At 47.3% G+C, this 20728-nt stretch overlaps 1 protein-coding gene across 3 annotated transcripts in view; it reads left to right on the top strand.

Moving 5' to 3' along the window:
- The first annotated feature begins 1111 nt into the window (after nt 1-1111).
- The window catches only part of DIS3L (DIS3 like exosome 3'-5' exoribonuclease), a 24622-nt gene continuing 5005 nt past the window's right edge, over nt 1112-20728 (top strand). For 2 of the 3 annotated variants that reach the window (XM_026709300.2, XM_087941848.1), the window contains exons 1-14: nt 1112-1579; nt 2813-2966; nt 6182-6310; nt 8878-9013; nt 9464-9640; nt 11014-11092; nt 12102-12281; nt 13148-13320; nt 13417-13578; nt 14462-14709; nt 15370-15462; nt 17078-17611; nt 18665-18819; nt 18911-19089. In XM_026709300.2, the coding sequence (XP_026565085.2) occupies nt 1450-1579; nt 2813-2966; nt 6182-6310; nt 8878-9013; nt 9464-9640; nt 11014-11092; nt 12102-12281; nt 13148-13320; nt 13417-13578; nt 14462-14709; nt 15370-15462; nt 17078-17611; nt 18665-18819; nt 18911-19089 (2529 nt within the window). In that variant the 5' untranslated portion in view covers nt 1112-1449. The remainder of the gene's footprint in view (nt 1580-2812; nt 2967-6181; nt 6311-8877; nt 9014-9463; nt 9641-11013; nt 11093-12101; nt 12282-13147; nt 13321-13416; nt 13579-14461; nt 14710-15369; nt 15463-17077; nt 17612-18664; nt 18820-18910; nt 19090-20728) is intronic. The other variant, XM_087941847.1, reaches the window with a different exon arrangement.

Raw genomic sequence — 20728 nt, 5'->3', positions numbered from 1 at the left:
TGTAAAAACCCTGTGAAGCTGTATAGAAGTCTAAGGGCTATTGCTATGGTAGTGCCTCCCTCCTTCCTTCCTTCCATCCTCCCTCCCTCCCATCCTCCCTCCCTCCCTTTCTTTCTTTCTTCCATCCTCTTTCTTTCTTTCTTTCTTTCTTTCTTTCTTTCTTTCCTTCCTTCCTGTTAGAATAGATCGATTAAAATGAGGAGCCAGGCTGTTGGGGGCAAGAGGCTGATTCTGCAAACTGCTTAGAGAAGACTGTCAATGGACCCTGAAGCGGCATATAAGTCTTAAGGGCTATTCCATTCCAATCCCCATTCTATTCGACTGCCACAGCGGTGCAAGTGGTTAGAACGCAATATTTTGGAAGGCGGACGTTGCCCACTGCCAGGAGTTTGACCCTGACTTGGTTCAAGGTTGATCCAGCCTTTCATCCTTCCCAGATCTATAAAACGAGGATCCGGAGTGTTGGGGGTCAAGAGACTGATTCTTCAAACCGCTCAGAGAAGACTGTTAAGCACCGTTAAGCCTTATTGCTATTGGAAGAGTCCTGGGTGCGAGACAGAAACCTTGGGACACCCCACTGGATGTGTCCCTTCATGTACACACAGCTCCATTGAGTGCAGTTTGTCAATACAGCTGAGAACTGACATTTAACGGGGCATGTTTTCCAAGTGGCGTTTGGGGGACCCCTCAGAACGGAGAGAGCCAGGCTCCAGGGCCCCCCTCCAATGGAAAGCCACAGGGATTCCTGGGTGGGCTCTGGGCCAGTGGGGAAGACATTGACCCAGCACAACAGAGACCAGGGGCCTCCTTCAGAAGCTCCCCCAGTGACTTCGCAGCTGGGGCCTCATGTTCGGCCAGCCCACCTCGCCGGGCTGTTGTTATGGGGAATTAAACAGGAAGAGGCAGCCCCATCGAAGCTCTTGAAGGAGGGGGGGGGGGGTGTCCCCAATCATGGCTACTTTTTTAAGACTTGTGGACTTCAACTCCCAGAATTCTCCAGCCAGCTTTGGAGACCTTTGCCTGGAAAGAAAGGCGGGGCGGAAAAAAAGGAGGCAGCCTGCCGGGATGAAGTGACGAGAGATCCGGCCTCCAGCTCCGTCTGCCTAACCTCACAGGGGTGTCGTAGTGGCGGGCAGAAGCAGAAGGACGGAGCACCTCGCGGCTCCGAAACAATAAAGAAGCCTCACCACGCCCGCGGCCCGTTTAGGGCGCCACACCCGCTGAGAAGCCGACGGCGAGAACGTCCAGCTTTTACCTCAGACGTTGGCGGGAAAATGCACCGGAAGTGGCAACGCCCTTCCCGCGCGGCCCCGTCCCTCCGCGCGCGGCCTTTTCTGTTTGGCCCAACCCTCCCACCTCCCCGGCGACGGCCAATCAGAGAGGCTGGAAGGAGGGCTGCCCGGCAACGGGAGGCGGGACGGCGACGGGGCCCCGCTTTCTACAGCGGAGATGTTGCGGACCGAGAAGGTGCTGCTGCTGCGGAGCCTGCAAGGCCGCTCCATGCGGGTGGTGCGCGAGCACTACCTGCGTCCGGACGTGCCTTGCGGCAGCGCCCTCTGCCGGTTGGGCTGTCCCCGCGGTGCGTTGAGAGCGGGGGGCGGAGCTTGGAGTGGGCGGGGCGGCGGCTCGGGGAATTGGGTGCTCGTGTGAATGCCGTTCGCGGCCTTCCCGGGGTGGGCGGGGCTTCTGAATGCTTGGGTGAGGGGAGGAGCCAAGGAGGGTGGAGCCACGGGGCGGGTTTCCTGTGTGATCGCAAAATATTAGCTTCACGTGGAGAACGTGTGAATGTGTGAACACGTGTTGGGTTGGAAAGAGGCGTGTGGTGGCGCAAAATCACTGCTGGTGCTGAAGAGCACGGAAGAAGCTCCATGTCCAATGGAGGCAGGGATCTAAACGTAATATTGAAGTTTAAAGCTTGTTAAGAAGTCCAAGAAAAAGACATATTAGAAAGTTGTGATTTAAACAGAAAAGAAAAAAAAAAGTTTAGTCCTTTGAAGGAAAAAAAAGGGTGAAAAATAAGGCTTCTCTTTTTTTTTTCAGTAAGGGTTTGAAAGAATACAACGAATTTTGTAAATAAAAATGGGGACGGTTCCCGAAGGTTACTAGGTGCAAATAGAAATAAACAGTATCTTCACTTACTGCACCAATTGGTTTGCCAATTGCACCGGGGCAGATAGGAAAGCACTCCAGAGCAGGGGTCTCCAACCTTGGCAACTTTCAGACTCGTGGACTTCAACTCCCAGAGTTCCTCAGCCAGCTTTGCTTTTTTGCTTCTTGCTTTGTTGGCTGACCCAGAGGGTGAATGTCATTGCCCGGAGGATCATGGGTTGCCCTCTCCCCTCTTTGGAAGAGCTTTATAGCGCCTGCTGCCTTAAGAAAGTTCAAAACATCCTCAAGGATCCATCTCATCCTGGGAACCCCCTTTTTTTGAACTATTACCATCTGGCAGGCGGTTCAGCACAATAAAAACAAGGACAAATAGGTTGAAAAACAGCTTCTGTCCCAGGGCAGGAGCTCTATTGCATTCTACTGTATAGTGCAATATGAATGCAATATCGGGAGTTTTCAGTTCAATTGTATAGATTGTGAAGGATGTGCGTTTGTGTTTATTTTCACAGTCATAATGTACACTGAAGATGGCATTTAATTTCGTTGTACGAGGTGCAATGACACTAAACTAAACTAAAGGGAGATAAAGCAGGAATGGTTGTCAGGCTTAGCTTGGTCAAAACTTCCATCGCACAAATCGTAAATACATAGGCATTTACGTACACGTATCACAGAATTTTGTTGTTGTTTTTTCCCGCTTCAGATGGGAAGTTGCTCTCCGACGATGTCACTCACTATGTTGTGCCTGACTGGAAGGTGCTTCAAGATTACCTGGAGATTCTGGAATTCCCTGAGCTGAAGGGCCTGATTTTCATGCAGACCGCATGTCAAGCGATGCAGCAGCAAAAAGGCCGCAGGTATCCGGTCTTCCCCGGGAGGGTTAGTTCCAGGGATGGGATTCAAATTTTTTTACTACCGGTTCTGTGGGCATGGCTTGGTGGGCGTGGCAGGGGAAGGATATACTGCAAAATCCCCATTCCCTCACCACCCCACTAACCTGCTTTTCAGCTCTGTTCTCCTGTGCAGGGCAACCAAAGAAGACCCAGCCGATCAGCTGGGACTCGGAAGGCAGAGAATAGATGGGGTTGGCGGGGCCAGTCAGAGGCGGGATTTGCCGGTTGTCCGAACTACTCAAAATTTCCGCTATCGGTTCTCCAGAACCGGTCACAACCTGATGAATACCACTTCTGAATAGTTCACAGGCCAATGCGGTCCTCAGTTGCATCAACAGAGGCAGAGTTTCAAGATCGTGTGATGTGAATGATCGTTAAAAGAAGAATCAACCTGAAAATAAGGATAAACTTTCTGACAGTGAGGACAGTCAGCCAGTGGAACAGAACTTGCCTTCAGAAGTTGTGGCCGTTTCATCCTTGGAGGCTTTCGAGAAGAGATTGGAATGCCCTCTGTCAGAAATGGTGTAGGGTCTCCCGCTTGGAAGGGGGGGTTGGACTAGATGACCTACAAGGTCCCTTCCAACTCTGTGAATCTGAATGGCTTGCCTCTGGAAGTTGTGAGTTCTCCATCGTTGGAGGGTTTTTGGACAGCCATTTGTCTGGAAGGGTATAGGACGGTGTTGGCAAATCTTTTCGGCACCAAGTGCCAAAACGGGAGCACCAGGAGGGCTGAGCGTCCAGTTTCTGGCACTCCTGCGTGTGTGAAGACTAGCTGGCCGGCGCCACCCAGAAGAGCAACGGGGACATCTGGCGTGCCCAGAGAAATGGCTCTACATGCCATGCGTGCCGTGGGTTCGCCATCACGGGTGTAGGATCTCCTGCTTCACCAGGGATTGGAGTAGAAAACCTCAGGGATTCCTTCCAACCCTATTATCCTATTTTCTAGATTGTTTCCCCTCTACTTTTTCACCGAGAGCCAAGTGAAAGTGTTGGAATATTGGCTAGAGAAATCCAAGTTCAACTTTGCCGTCAGCCACAGAAATTGATCGGGTTGACTTGGGGCCAGGTGCTGTTCCTCAGCCCAACCTACCTCACCAGGTGGTTTTGGTGGGGTGGAAATGGGGTTTGGGGGTGATGATGCAGGAGGGGCTTCTATGGGAGTGTGTCCTTGAGTTTCTGAAAGGAAAGGTAGGATGTAAATCCAACGTCTTCCTTCCGTGATTTCAGTTTTCACCTAGCTAAAGTACTTCCGTTCGTTTGCATCGCAGTGTGATACAGGTTGTTCCCCTGGTAATGAAGAAAAACATGCATGCATCAATCAATCCATAATATACCGTTAATAAAATGAAAAAAAATATATGAAGATTTGCGGGCCGTTCTGCATTTAATCTGCCTTGCAAATTAATAAACATGCTTAAAATCTCATATTCCTTCAGAATTTAGTGAGCAGATTTATTTCAGATTTCAAGTGTCATTGGAAAAGGCCAAGATATACAGAATGAAACTGTAAAATATATACTGTGGTTTCTTCTTTTTTTAATCGATTGCAAAGGTTAATAATATGCCTTGGCGATTATATGAATACCTCTGTGCTCTAAATACCCTTGAGACATAAAAGGTTAATCAGAGATGTTTTTTCTAGCCGACATTAATTATAGCATCATTATCTATGAATATATTTCAGAGGTAATGCAGGATTTTAATCAAAAGTCATAGTACAGCAAGTTAATAAAAATGTTTAAAATCTTTCTGCCACTGTTTTTTGTTAAACTGTTGGACACTCTCTGGATGGTGAAAACGATTCCATGTTATGCCTATATAATGCGTCTTAATCGTTTTCATTCCTGACACACAATTTGCCATTTGCCTCCCCACGTAGCCTTCCTGCAGTCTGACAGATGGGGTCAAATATCCCCCACTAAACTTGGAAGTCATGGGTGCGAAGGCATGCTTCAGAGGCCGTAAATGAATTATTTTTCACTCGCACTTCAATCACATCAATTCTTACGCATAGTTTGAATACTTAAAGTTGAGATGCGATGCTCTTTTATTTAGATATACGTCTTACGTTGCCTTTTTATGAGGTTTCAATGGTGCTGCAAAAATAAATTCGTGAAGATTAACAGATTAACAGAGTTGGAAGGGTCCTTGTAGGTCATCTAGTCCAACCCCCCTTCCAAGCAGGAGACCCTACACCATTTCTGACAGAGGGCAGTCCAATCTCGTCTTGAAAGCTTCCAGTGATGAAGCTCCCACAACTTCTGTTCCAATTGTTGATTGTTCTCACTGTCAGAAAATTCCTCCTTATTTCCAGGTTGAATCTCTCCTGGACCAGTTTCCATCCATTCTTCCTTGTCTGGCCTTCGGGTGCTTTGGAAAACAGCTTGACCCCCTTCCTCCTCTCTGTGGCAGCCCCTCAAATATTGGAAGATGCTCTCCTGTCTCCCCTGGTCCTTCTCTTCCCTAGACCAGCCAAGCCCAGTTCCTGCAACCGTTGTTCGTATGTTTCAGCCTCCAGTCCCCTCATCATCCTGCTTGCTCTTCTCTGCGCTTTTTCTAGAGTTAGGTGGATGAACGAGGCTCTTAATCTTGGGTGGGTCTGCTAGTTGAGTTGGGGGACCATTAAGACTCTTCCGATCCCAGCTGCAGCCTCGGGAGGTGGGGGGAGCAGGAGCAGCCCTCCCCTCAGCTGAACAGACCGGCAGGCCGAAGGGGGTCCTGGCATTCTCATTGTCAGGCAAGGCAGGCCAGGGAGGGGGTGCCCAGGCAGGGATAGGAGGGGTAGCCGGTGGAAACGTCGCAGGGCAACCCCTGGCCAGCCGCCTGCTCCTCACCGAAGTGGTTGATGCCTTCCGGTAAATCACTGCCGTGAGATGAAAGTCAAAATATATAACAGAGCACAGAAGAAAACACATTCCCAGCCCCCTTGTCACATTACACAACTCCTTTGATATAGCTGTTCAATAATGTCAAGAAACTACGTTGTTTTTAGAAGAAGAACAAACCCAACCCTCTGCCTCTGCCGTTCTTAGCGTAGTTTAACATAACGTATTATCTGAAGGTCCATATATATATATTTGAACAGGAAGTCTCAATATGGGGGGTGTCTGTCTCGAGTCTTAAATAATAAAGTTGTGCTGCCTCAGACCGCGTCTTTTTATCTCCTGCTTCTTCTACAGGCAGCACAATAAACTGCGGAATTTAGTGAGGGATGCCCGTCACGACTGCATTGTGTTTTTTAATGAATTCCAGCTGCTTTCTTATTTGCCACGAGAGCGGGGAGAATCACTGGAGAAATGGCAGACCAGGTACGCGATTCACACAACGCGGCCCTGAACAGTGCGACTTTGGGTCAGCGGTGACGCCTTCATCAGGTCCTCATCAGGCCTGGCCTGGCCTGGGGGTAGCAATAGCAACAGCCCTTAGACTTGTACACCGTTTACCAGTGTTTTTACAGCCCTCTCTAAGCGGTTGACAGAGTCAGCCTCTTTCCCCCAACAATCTGGGTCCTCATTTTATTACTGACCTAAGAAGGATGAAAGATTGAGTCAAGCTTGAGCCAGTCAGGATTGAACTCTAGACTGTGGGCAGAGTAAGCCTGCAATACTGCCTTCTAACCATTGCACACCAGGAAGGAAGGAAGGAAGGAAGGAAGGAAGGAAGGAAGGAAGGAAGGAAGGAAGGAAGGAAGAGAGAGAGGGAGAGAGAGAGAGAGAGAAAGGGTAATAGCAGTTAGAATTATATACTGCTTCACAATGATTTTACAGCCCTCTCTAAGCAGTTGACAGAGTCAGCCTCTTGCCCCCAACAATCTAGGTCCTCATTTTATTACTAACCTAAGAAAGATGGAAGTTTGAGTCAACCTTGAGCCGGTCAGGATTGAACTCTAGACTGTAAAAAGAGTAAGCGTGCAATACTGCATTCTAACCACTGGGGGGGGAAGGGAGGGAGAGGCAAGGGGGCAATAGCGGTTAAACTTATATACTGCTTCTCAGTGCTTTACAGCCCCCTCTAAGCTGTTTACAGAGTCTATTGTCCCCCAACAATCTGGGTCCTCATTTTATTACTGACCTAAGAAGGATGGAGAGTTGAGTCAACCTTAAGCCAGTCAGGATCGAACTGCCAAACTGCTGGCAGCCAGCCAGCAGCAGAAGTGGCCTGCGGTACTGTGTTCTAAGCACTGTGCCACCATGGCATTGTCTTATACATTGAGTCCTCGACTTACGGCCACAATTGAACCCATAATTCATGTCGCTAAGTGAGAAATTTGTGAAGTGAGTTTTGCCCCATTTCGCAACTTCTCTTGCCCGCTTTGCTAAGTGAATCACTGCAGTTCTTAAATTAGTAAACACGGTAGTTTAAGTGCATCTGGCATCCCCCGTTGACTTTGTTTGTCGGAAGGTCGCAAAAGCGGGATCAAGTGACTCTGAACACGGCAACCGTCCCAAACATGAGTCAGTTGCCAAGCACCTGGATGTAAATCATGGGATCCTGGGAACGTTGCGGTGATGATAAGTGTGAAAAATGGTCCCGAGTCGCTTTTTTCAATGCCGTTGTAACTTTGAACGGTCATTAAATGAACGGTTGTAAGTTGAGGATTACCTGTACTGGGGCAAAAGCAGCACAACTGAGAACTGCCTACTTGGATGTGATTGGGGTGACACCGAAATAAGATGTGCATTTTCCTCCATTTATGTGTTTTATACTCTATTTTTCACATATGGTCTGTTCCCTATTTTTTATTCTGATAAAATATACTCCGATAAGGCCTAATCAATAAAGTTTTTCAGTAAAGGTATGTGGAAAGAGTTCCCCGTTAGTGTTGATCAGTGAACGCCTGAAGTGCTGTGGTTCGCCGGCAGCCTGTGCAGACGGCAGCAGAATCGGACAGTGGGAAAGAACGGGGATCAGTCCGGGAGTCTGGGGTGGACTCGGATGAGGGTCCTGCATCCGATGCAGAGCTGGGGCCAGGACCATCTGGGAGTGGGGTGCTGACTCCGGAGCCTCTGGAGTCTGGCAGCAGCGAGGAAAAGGAACCAGGGGAGCCTGTTCCCAGTGCGTGCATGCGCAGAGCTGCTAGAAGGCAAGAGCAGCTGAGAGAAAAGGGGCGACTCGGGAGTAAGGCTTGGAGGTCATTGCCCCTCCCATAAGGGATAAAGGACAGGCAAAGGTAGAGAAACCTTTGCAGGAAGCAAAGTCGTTTGTTCAGTTCAGACTCATTCTTGAAGCTCTTAGGTTGGTTTTCTTTCTCCAGCACGTCGATTGGAGAATCCACGGATGGATTGACACATGACCGGAGACTGAATCCTTAATCTTTTACCACGCCCCTTGTCCACTGTCACTTTCCCTAGTTCACGACTCAGTCTTGCCCTGTGCGGATGTGGCAAAAGATTAGCTCTTAATTTTTGGGGTAGAAACGTTGGATTCTCCATTCTGACAAGTTCTGCTGGCAGGTTAATGGTTTTCTTTCTAGTTCATTGGACACTTCTGTTATTGGCAGCTCTTAACGGGAAAGAAAGGTGGGTGCTTATCTCGAGGGACCGTTTGAGATTCATTACCGGCTGGGAATGAAAATAATTCCCAGTGTTGCAATAAAACAAGCCTTGTTTTGAAGATAAGCGTGTCTTGGAAACCTAGGTCAGAACATGAAGGACTGCATAGACTTAGATCAGAGGTCTCCAAACTTGGCAACTTTAAGACTGAAAAGTTGAAGTCTACCAGTCTTAAAGTTGCCAGGTTTGGAGACCTCTGACTTAGACAGTTGTGGCATGTTTTCAAACGGCAGACATGAAGTCGTACGAACGGCGGGATCAGAGCAAAACGGGAAGATGTAACATGACATCCTAAAGATAAATCTGAACGCTGATTCTCCTAGGAGCATTTACAATGCCTCTGTGTGGTACTATAATCACTTCTCGGGCCAGATGCCCATCGTCATGGTTACAGAGGACGAAGAGGCGGTACAGCTGTTTGGAAGTGAAACGGAAGGTGTCTTTGTGATCTCATTCAAGGTAAACACTTCTGTGCTGTTCTTTTGTGCGTCAGCTTACAATTGGTCACTTAACTATTTGGGGGTTACTTAGGACCTGGATTCAAAGTGCTGATGGCTGCCCCTGCCAACACCTGGCTGAACTTGGGGTGTTTGTAAAAGAAGCAGAAAGGGTAGGATTAGAGACAGGAGAGGCCAGTTCTTCTTACACCCTGCCTAGTTTCTTGGATGTAAAGATACAGAGAGGAGACATGTACATTGAGACTTGCAAGATTCTGTTGAAGTAACCTTACTATACCTTGCCCAGCCGACATCAATTGTACAATTAAGGAAGTTAAATCGGTAGACAAGGCAGACGGTTGGTCTCCAATTTCTTCTTCTTCTTCTTCTTCTTCTTCTTCTTCCTTCTTCTTCTTCTTCTTCTTCTTCTTCTTCTTCTTCTTCTCCTTCTTCTTCTTCTCCGTACACACAGAATTACTTGGACAACTTCTGGCCCGATTTAAAAGCCGCACACGAGCTTTTGGATTCCATACTCCAGTCGCGACGTGAACGGGAAAGCGAAAGCCATGAAAACAGTGGGAAGGAATACCCTGAGCATCTCCCTACAGAGATCCTGGAAGCTGGAATCAAATCAGGAGTCTACATCCAGGTGACGCTTCCAATGCACGTGCAGAAAGCTTTGTAATGGGATGAGCCGGAAACGACTAGCATGTATGTGTGAGGGGAACCTTTACCTTTACTCACCTGTATTAAAAAGACTTGAGTGCAGAATCACACACGCACACACACACACACACACGCACACTCCTGGGGTTTCTCATCCTTCCTGATTCAGGACCAACTTTGCTGCACGTGACTTTATTTTTAAAATACTTATTTATCTCGTGCATGAATACATTTTCATTTTTGGATATTCAAACTGTTTGGCTCGTAAAAATTCTCGGCATTCCTCCAGGCAGCACTTAGACTTAAAAGAATGTCAGCCCGCAAATCAAAACAGAATATCCAGCACAAACAAAAATAAGTGGGGGCTGCCAGTCATTTCCATTCTTTAGTATTTGAATCCTGAAGCAACCTTATGCTAAGTATTTCCAAAGCCCTTCGTGGTTCAGTTCTTCGCTTCTTTTAGACCTCGACTGAGGATTTTCTCTGACTTCCTGATACTCTAATAACCATAAAGCTTCTCTTATCAATATAATTGAGAAAGAAAAAAACCTCCATTTACGGGATATAATCAGGGAACTGAAATAAATCAAAGTTTATCCGTGCACGATTCTGAAACGGCTCCGCAATTAAAAAAAACAAACAAAACCAATGCAATCCTAGGCTACATTAATAGAGGGATAGTATCAGGGGTGGGATTCAAATTTTTAACAATGGTTCTGTGGGTGTGGCTTAGTTGGTGGGCGTGGCTTGGTGTTCATGTGACTGGCTGGGCGGTTGTTAACATTCTGAGCAGTTCGGAGAACCTGTTGTTAGAAGAAATTACAGGGCTAATCCTGTCAGGAAGGCAGGAAGGAAACATTCTGGTGTTGCTTACAGAAACTGCCTCTCCGTTGACCCTTATTACATTCTTGGCAGGATTAGACTTCCTGTCTCTGGAACTTCTCTGTGGGTTTTTTTCCCCTCCTTTGCTGGTACTTTGCTCGTGTGGAGGGACCGTTCAAAGTTACAATGGCACTGAAAAAAGTGACTTATGACCATTTCTTACACTTACAACTGATGCAGCACCCCCACAGTCATGAGAGGCCAGGTGCGGAGATGCGTGCCTCGATGTGAATGATATTGAGTTGGCTACGCCCACCCAGTCACATGACCACCAAGCCACGCCCACCCAGTCACATGACCACCAAGCCACGCCCACCACCCAAGCCACGCCCACAGAGCCGGTTGTTAAAAAATTTGAATCCCACCCCTGTATAAGATCTCTTGCCGTGAACAGTGGGTTGGACTAGAAAACCTCCAAGGTCCCTTCCAAGTTCCAGCTCTGATATTCTGTTATTTTATTGTTCGTTTTTGTAGGGGGTCTTGAGTGTGAATAAGCACAGAGCCCAAGTAGAGGCCTTCATGCGATTTCAAGGCACTAGCAACAAAGAAAAAGGTGAGGACAAATTCAGCCTACGCCATTCGGCTCTCCTGCCACGTCAGTTTTTGCCTTCCTATGCAATGTACACTTGAGGCAATTTAATTAATTTAATTTAAATTTGTTTTAATTTACACCTCCGTTCATGGCCTAACTAGGCTGCCTGGGGAAAAAAAGGGGGTGCTGGTTTAATGGGTGGAATCTGCTTCTGACAATGCTGCCTCTACCTTTTTCTGACCTTTGCTCCTGTGTTTTGTTGCAGATATTATGGTGGGTTCAGTTGAACCTGGAGGTCATTTGGGGGAATGGGTTCCCCAGAGCTGTTGGGGATACTTGGAACAGGCATGGATTGGATTGGGATAAAAATTAGTAAGATAATATGTCAGAGCATTGGCAGTGCGACTACTATTATTGGACAAGCCAAGAGCAAAACACAGCACACGGAGGCTTAGACATTTAACAGTGGTTTATATACAACAGTTACATACAGAAACATGCGTGGTAGGCAAATACCTTATAAGCAGTCTTTCTTCTGAACTCTACACAGAGAACTCTGCAAGGGATACAGGACACCAGGAGGGACAAACATGCCCTCTAATGGCTGCCTTATATAAACTTCTGCGGACTCGTTGTTCATCTTAAAAGGGCAATGCTAATGCTGATTCCTCTTCAATTGCATCAGCGTTATATTGCACCAGCTACATCTGGTCAGCTCTTCAGTTGCAATACCTCAGCATAATATCCTGAAACGCTGGGTGGCTTTTTAAAAACGACAACAAGCCAAGTGTATCACATCTTAACATTTATTGTGTTAAAACAAGGCTTTTTCTGCATATGGAATAAGTATTGTTCCACTTTAATTTAATTTAATTCATCATTTAATGGATTCATCTCTTATCCATGAATATCCTTAACGAACAAACTGATGGAAAAATCTCCTGCTGTTGTTGTTTTTTTTTCCTCTCCTCTCTAATGCCGGAGATACTAAGATCTCTTGATCCCTATTTTTTTCCTCCTTGGTACTCAGATCTCAAGACAGATGTTCTTATTTACGGCACAAAAGCCCGAAATAGGGCAATCCATGGTGACGTGGTGGCGGTGGAATTATTGCCCCAGAAGGAATGGAAAGAACGGACGGCTGCCCTCGGAGAGACTGAGGGGGAAGAGAAGACTGCCGGGGAGGTTTATGGCGAACCCATGCCCACTGGTATGTGGCCGAGGAGAAGAGCTGTTGAGATCAGGCGGCCAGACCCGGTTATACTTCTGCTCTCTTATCAGGGTTAACTGGGCCCTATCTAACAAAATGAAATTCAGGGTAGAGAAAAGTAAAGTCCTAGACAAGAAAAACCAAAAGGACACATATAGACTGGGTGAAACCAGGCTTAATAGCAGGAACTGTGAGAGGGATCTTGGTGGACAAGCAGTTAAATACGAGCCAGAAGTGTGCAGCGGCAGCCAAAAAAGCCAGCACAATCCTAAATTGCATTAACAAAGGGATACAATCAAGATCAAGGGAGATACTAATACCACTCTATAAAGCCTTAGTAAGGCCACACCTGGAGTACTGCATCCAGTTTTGGTCACCACGCTATAAAAAAAAAATGTTGTGACTCTAGAAAAAGGGCAGAGAAGAGCAACCAGGATGATTCAGGGACTGGAGGCTAAAACATACGATGAACAGTTGCAGGACCTGGGCCTGGCTAGTCTAGGGAAGAGAAGGACCAGGGGAGACAGGATAGCAGTCTTCCAATATTTGAGGGGCTGCCCCAGAGATGAGCTATTCTCCAAAGCACCTGAAAGCCAAACAAGGAATAACGGGTGAAACAATGGAGAGATTCAACCTGGAAATAAGGAGGAATTTCCTGACAATGAGAAAAATCAACTTATGGCCCAGAAGTTGCCTTCAGAGGTTGTGGGAGCTTCATCCCTGGAGGCTTTCAAGAAGAGACTGGACTGTCATCGGTCAGAAATGGTGTAGGGTCTCCTGCTTGGGTGGGGGGGTTGGACTAGATGACCTACAAGATCCCTTCCAAGTCTGTCAGTCTAATAATCGGCATTGGTTTCCCTTCCCAGGCAAAGTGGTCGGCATCCTGCAGAAGAACTGGCGTGAGTACGTGGTCACTTTCCCATCCAGGGAAGAGAATCAGCCGCCGCACACCAAAAACGCCCAGAAGGTTCTTGTGACTCCCTGGGATTACCGGATCCCTAAAATCCGAATCAGCACCCAGCAGGCCGAGGCATTGCAGGTGAGCGGCTGTGTCCCCTCAGCGTCCAGGGTGGGTGGGTGGGCGCAGACATATTTTTCAGCTCTTCTGACCCCCTCTGGTGTGGCTTCATGTCAGGACTTCCGGGTGGTCGTGCGTATAGACTCTTGGGAACCAACCTCGCTGTACCCCAACGGGCATTTTGTGCGGGTCGTGGGCCGGATAGGCGACCTCGAAGGAGAAATACAAACAATTCTCGTGGAGAATACTGTTTCGGTTAGTCCTTTCTCCGAGGCACAGGTAAGTTTTTCCAGTTCTTGTTTCCTTTGGCGCTATTTCTTAAATTAAATTAACAAATATCTGGGGCTGTACACAAGCTATTATACCTTTTAAGAGCTGGTCTAATAAGAGGAGGCCCTATTAGGGTGTCTCTGTCTTGCTGTGTGTTCTTCCCTGCTGTAATTGCTGCTTGTTTGGCCTCTGCCTATAGTACGTGTACGTATAGTATATATTCCAAACGCACTCACAAAAACAGGCGAAGCCCCTTTTATTCCTTCACTTTGCTTCAAAAGCTCCAAATATCCTTGATTGGAGACAAAAAGACTCCCCCACAAGCAGTTACAAGAAGGTGGAAATGCCGTTTAAACTAAAAATGCCTATAAATTATAAAGAGTAAAAACAACACAAACTGCACTGAAGCAATTAAGGGAACCAGGCAAGATAAAGGCTTGAAGACGTCCACAGAGATCAGAACACACACTGGGAAGGACGCCAAACACAGAGAGGAACGACAGACTAGAGATATTTTCACGCTTTGTTTCCAGCACTGGCCCTTACACATGTCCGTCCTTTTAACTAGCTCTCACAGCTGCAGCCCATGAAGGGGATCAAGGCCCTTTCCTTTCCCCTAGACCACACCATTCAGGTTTCTCCCTTATCCTCTCCTCCCTGCGTGCCCTACGATGGAGAGGGGATGGGCCTGGGTCCTCCTCTGACTGCCCAGCCGGCCTCTGCCCTTCCACAGCCTCCTCCACAACCTCCGGAGCCACACCTCCACTCCCTGTCGGCTGTTCCTCCTCTCCCTCAGAGTCCGACTCTCACAAGGGCATGACACTGAACTAGATGACACCAGTGCTCAGTTCGTGACGCGACCTTCTCGTTGCCTCACTCTTTATGCACGCAGATGTGTGAGATGCCCGCGCTCGTCCCAGAGAAGCCGTGGCAAGTAAGTCCAGAGGAGGAGCAGAAGCGCCTTGACCTGAGAGAGACCCATTTGGTCTTCAGCATTGACCCCAAAGGCTGCGAAGATGTAGATGATGCCCTCTCCATCAGGCTCCTCCCCGACGGCAACCTGGAACTGGCCGTCCACATTGCTGACGTGACGCATTTTGTGGCAGCCAATTCTTACACCGATACGGAGGCCAAAGCACGGTAGGCCTTTTCCTGCTGTACAGCAAGAGGAACTTGAAATTTGGCACCTGTGTTCCTCTTGGCTTCTAGGTGCTCCCTAACAAAGGGTTTTTCGAAACGACCATCAGAGCTATTAGTATTTCCTACATTATTATTATTAACACGCTCTGATGCTAAGGAGTCCTACTCCCCCTCCCCACCTGGAAAGAAACCTGCTCCAAATGCAAAACACAAGCAGAGGAGTTTCAGTTTTAGTTTCCCAGCAGCAGCAAGAAGCTTTAGTACAGAACAGTTGAGCTAAGCCACGCCCAGGCTCCTTGCTGTCTCCTTCTTGCTCACACAGCAAATACTGTTTCAGTTTCCAAACAGCCCTCAACTCTCTCACACCCTGACAGGTCACTAGCCAGATGAATACCGATGGATGCTGGTAGGCAGGAGCAGAATTTTTTTTCTCTTATTTTCTTTCCCAAAATCTAAGCCCGATCACATAGTTTCGTAGCGAAGCACAGGGATCGAGGTAGTTACTTTATATTCGGTAATTACAAGCCTGAATACAGACTGATTCGAAAGCTTAAAAAATGATCATGGTGTTACAAGATGTATCTAGTTGTTTTTAAGCTTCAAAAAGTATGGTGACAGAAAAAAAAAAACCACTGAGTACTTTTACTCCTGATTTCCTAGGGCTACTACGTACTACTTAGCTGATCGCCGTTACGATATGTTGCCCGCCATCTTGAGTGCCAATTTATGTTCTCTCCTCGGGAACGTGGACAGGTGAGTTTTAAGCCTTATCAGCTCCTTGCAGTGGAGAAGTCAAGCTTCTCTCGGAAGAGGCTGGACAGCCACTTGTCTGGAATGGTATAGGGTGTACTGCTTGAGCAAGGGGGTCGGGCTAGAAGACCTCTAAGGTGCCTTTCAACTCTGTCATTCAACTCTGTTAAGAAGATCTGTGGTGGCACAGTGCTTAGAATGCAGCGTTGTAATTAGTCGCCAAGTCGTGTCCGATCCATCGTGACCCCATGGACAATGTTCCTCCAGGCCTTCCTGTCTTCTACCATCTTCTGGAGTCCATTGAAGCTCACGCCAACTGCTTCAGGGACTCCATCCATCCACCTCCTTCTCTGCTGTCCCCTTCTTCTTCTTCTATCGCCCTCAACCGTTCCCAGCATTCGGCTCTTCTCCAGTGAGTCCTTCCTTCTCATTAGGTAGCCAAAGTATTCGAATTTCCTCTTCAGGATCTGGCCTTCTAAAGAGCAGTCAGGGTTGATCTCCTCCAGGACTGACCAGTTGGATGGCCTTGCAGTCCAAGGGACTCGCAGGGGTCTTCTCCAGCACCAGAGTTCAAAGGCCTCCGTTCTTTGGCGCTCAGCCTCCTCATGGTCCAACTTTCACAGCCCTACATTGCAACTGGGAAAACCACAGCCTCAACTCTATGCACTTTTTTTGGCAGGGTGATGTCTCTGCTTTTTAGTATGCTGTCTAGATTTGCCATAGCTTTCCTTCCCAGGAGCAAGCTATGACCTGTCCACCTTGGGTGGCCCTGCACGGCATAGCTGATAGCTTCATTGAGCTACGCAAGCCCCTTCGCCACGACAAGGCAGTAACCCATGAAGGGGTAGAAGGCAGTACTGTAGGCTAACTCTGCTGACTGCCGATTGCCAGCAGTTTGGTAGTTCGATACTTACAGTCTCAAGGTTGACCCAGCCTTTCACCCTTCCAATTCTGTTATTTAGTGCTGCCATCCGCTAAGGCCAATTTATTATAAGTATCGCATAAGACAATCTAGAAAACAGAAAACTAGAATAACAATGTCCTTAAATCTAAGCAAAGATTCTTCCCCAATAGAATAACTTTCTCTGTATTTCCCAAGACAGAGATGTAGCTGTCAGATCATTTTCTTTTTGTGCCTATCGCTATTCAAAATTCCATCCTTCCACCCAAATAGAGCCTGGATGTGTGAAGTGATTGCTTTAAATGACATAGAATACTTGTAAACCTTTTTCATTATTATTATTATTATTATTATTATTATTATTATTATTATCATCATTGCGTCAACCCTAAAGCTGACCTGACCAAGGCCATTTTGAGACTTCCGTGTTGCCACCCTGGAGCTGAGGGATACAGAATGGGAATAGAGGTAGCTGGGGTTTTGTAGCCAAAACAAAGTACTTTCTCCTGGGAACCAAGGACATTCCCACAGGTGGTCAGAGAGGGGAGGAGTGAAGTCCAATACAAGAGAACCATCACTCCCCAAAATTTTCTCGCAGACCACCAGCGGTCCCTGGCCCACTGGTTGGCGACCAGTGCTAGGGGTATATTACTTGGAACCCTGACACGCTGCTTGTTAAGTACCTTCGTCGGGGATGATTTGAATATTTGTTTTCAGGTATGCCCTGAGCGTTATCTGGGAGCTGGACAAGGCCTCTTACGAAATAAAGAGAGTCCAGTACAAGAGGACCATCATTCGCTCTTCTTACAAACTCTTCTACGAGGCCGCCCAGGCTTTGCTAGAGGAAGACCTGACTGCTGCGGAGGAAATCCTGGAGCTCAAAGGCCTGGAGGAAAATACCCGGAGACGGAAGTTAGACGAGCTGATGTGGGCCATCAGGAAGTTAACTGACGTTGCCCGCCACCTCCGAGCCAGGCGGAGCAGCTACGGAGCCCTGGAGCTGGAAGGGGTGGAAATCAGAGTTCAGCTGGACGACAAGAAGAACATCGACGACCTGATCCCCCGCCAGCCGCTGGAAGTCCACGAGACGATAGCCGAGTGCATGATCCTGGCAAACCACTGGGTGGCCAAGAAGATTTGGGAGGTGTTCCCCCATCAGGCGTTGCTTCGTCAGCACCCGCCACCCCGGCAGGAATTTTTTTCCGAGGTCCGAGAATGCGCCGGGGCAAAAGGCTTTTCAATTGACACGCGGTAAGTGGATTTATTGTTCATTTAGGGTACGGCACATTGTACACGGACGAGCAGTATAAACTAACATTTCAACTAGATGAACGGAACCCAAGAAAATACGAGCTATGTTCAGATATGTCTAGGGCAGGGGTGTCCAACTCAAGGCCCATGGGCCGTATCTGGCCCGCCGGCTGCTTAAATCCAGCCCGCCGGGCCGGCCTGGAAATAGCAACGGACCAGCCCGCAGTGTCTGTGCTCGCGAAAATGGGGCATGCACGCCTCGTTTTTAGCCTGGTTGAAATCAGTCCTGGTTGCTCTTCTCTGCACTTTTTTCTAGAGTCTCAACATTTTTTTTTTATAGTGCGGTGACTAAAATTGGATGCAGTACTCTAGGTGTGGCCTTACTAAGGCTTTATAGAGCGGAATTAGCACCTCATTTGATTTTGATTGTATCCTTCCGTTCAGTGGTGGGTCTCCAAATTTTTTTCCTAGGGGTTCAGAGAGCGTGCATGTGGACAGGACTGAAAGACTGTCCTCTATATCAACACTGGTGAGCTGTACACGCGCGCCTAGCGCACACTTCATGCGCACGCAGAGCTCAAAGCACGCAGGGCCTTTGTATCAACACTGGTGAGCTGTGCTGTTTTTTAGCTCAGCTGAGGCGCACATCAGCTGAGGTAAAAAAACCAAGGGAATATAGGAGGTATACAGGTGCGGGTCGGTGGGGCCAGCCAGATTCTCTGAACTAGTCAAAATTTCCACTACTGGTACACCAGAACCGATCCGAACCGGCTGAATATCCCCTCCGCCTCTATTAATGCAAGTTAGGACTGCATGGGTTTTTTTGGGCTGCCGTCGCACACTGCTGGCTTTATTATAGTTATCAGCTTCAAAACTCTTATTGGGCAGGGCTCAACAACTATGGCCCCTTTACGACCTTTGGACTTTAAGTCCCAGAATTCCTGAGCCAGCCATGTATAGCTGGCTCAGGAATTCTGGGAGTTGAAGTCCACAAGTCCACAAATGGCATTGAAGAGCAATGAAGAGAAGTAACTTTAGTTCTTTTGTTGACAGGTCTAACAAGGCATTAGCTGACTCTCTGGACAGAGCGGTGGACTCTTCTGACCCCCTGGTAAACCAGCTGTTGAGGTCTATGGTCACTCAAGCCATGTCAAACGCGCTCTATTTTTCAACTGGATCGTGTCCCGAGGAAGACTTCTTCCATTACGGTATTTGCTGTAATGTGGGCGACGTGCCTGTTTCTTATTTCTGCACCTGGTCTTGTGGACTTTGGGCTTATTAGCATCCTTTCTACCTTAGGTCTTGCTCTAGATAAATACACCCACTTCACATCACCCATTAGGAGGTACGCAGATATAATTGTCCACAGACTCTTGTTAGCAGCCACCTCAGGAGAAGACGGAGTTAGTACAAAAGACGGCTTGCTCAGCAATAAAGAACTTGAAGAACTATGCAGACATATCAACAACAGGAACCGGGTAAGGCTACAGACCAATTTTCTGTTATCCATGCTTTAACAGAGACAGAGAGAAGCGTGCTTGAGGTTTGAAAACCTTTTCACTGTAGCAATTCTGGAGATGTTCCATGAATGACAGTATTCTGTCTAAAATGGCACCTCGATACTTGATTTGCGGTCCAACAAGGACTAAAAACAATGAGTATCAAAACAAACAAGTGGAGCAAGTGGCTAGTTTTAAGTTTCTGGGTGTTACCATGAAAGAGGACCTGACCTGGGATGCTCCCATTGCAGCCCTGGTCAAAAGGGCCCAGCAGAGATTCTACTACCTGAGGCTTCTCAGAAAACAACAACCGAATGGAAAACTGCTGGTGACCTTCTACTGCTGCACCAGAGAGAGACTTTTAACTTACTGCACCTCTGTATGGTTTGCCAATTGCACCGTGGCAGATAGGACAACACTCCAGAGGGTTTAACATCATTGCCTAGAGGATCATTGGTTGCCCTCTCCCCTCTTTGGAAGAGCTTTATATATAGTTCAAAACATTCTTAAAGATCCATCTCATCCTGGGCACCCTTTTTTTGAACTATTACCATCTGGCAGACAGTACATTAGAGTTTGCGGCATAAATTCCAAGTCCCGAAAACACACAGATGACTGATTAAGCAGGATACTTAACTTCTTTATAAACATGAGTAAAATTTACAATACTATTTGTAGATTCTTTCAAGGTAATATAAGCAAAAACACAAGCAGTGCAGATATCGGTTTCAGCAAGCAAGCAAGACTAGTTTCACTTTCAGTTCTCAGCAATGCACACAGCCAAACCACACCCAGGCTGAGAGCTCCCATCGGCTGGTCTGTTGCCATGCTTACTTCATTAACCATGTCTCTGCCAGTTAATGAATACATTCTGACAGTACAGGATCATGAAAACAGGGACAAATAGGCTGAAAAACAGCTTCCATCCCAGGGCAGTAACTCCGTTGAATTATTGCAATATTAATGCAGTATCAGGGATGTTCAGTTCAATTGCATAGAATGTGAAGGACGTGTGTTTGTGTTTTATTTTTAGTTTGTGCATAATGTACACTGAAGATGACATTTAATTTCATTTTATGTGGTGCAGTGACAATGAAGTCAACTAAACTAAACCACATGACTTAACCGTGTGACTGTTTCAGCCAGGAAGGACTTCCCGTCTGTCCCGTTTCCTGTGTGCCAGTGACTGCGGCATTACTGATTTCCTCTTTGTCCTCTCTGGCTGTCCCCGCCTCTTCCCAGTTTCTATGTCAGCTGGTGCTCCATTCAAAATCCAAGAAAGAAATACTTAAGACTCCTTTAATCAGAGAAAAGATACCTTTTACTGGAAGTCAAGTGGTAGCTACAATAGAATTCTGAATCTGAGAAAATAGGCGCGTAAATCACATATACATCTCATAGTGATGGCAACGTTCCCACCCCCAATAGTTCAAATGGCTCATCCAATTAAAAGTTGTGCATGTCATCATGTGGACATCTTCAGGTGGTGATGAGGCTGCTGACCCTTGACCTTGGCATACTTTGATAAAAGTTTGCAGCTGCGCAGAGAAGAGAAAGCTAAGCAAGAAATAGAAACCTAGGCAAGAATGCGCTCTCCCCCCTCCTCAGTTTATACAGT

This window comes from Pseudonaja textilis, chromosome 13 (genome assembly GCF_049901715.1).
Source record: "Pseudonaja textilis isolate UNSWEBS1 chromosome 13, rPseTex1.2, whole genome shotgun sequence".
NCBI classification, from domain to species: Eukaryota; Metazoa; Chordata; class Lepidosauria; order Squamata; family Elapidae; genus Pseudonaja; species Pseudonaja textilis.
Note: the sequence above shows the minus strand (reverse complement) of the source record. Positions and strands in the feature narration are given on the sequence as shown.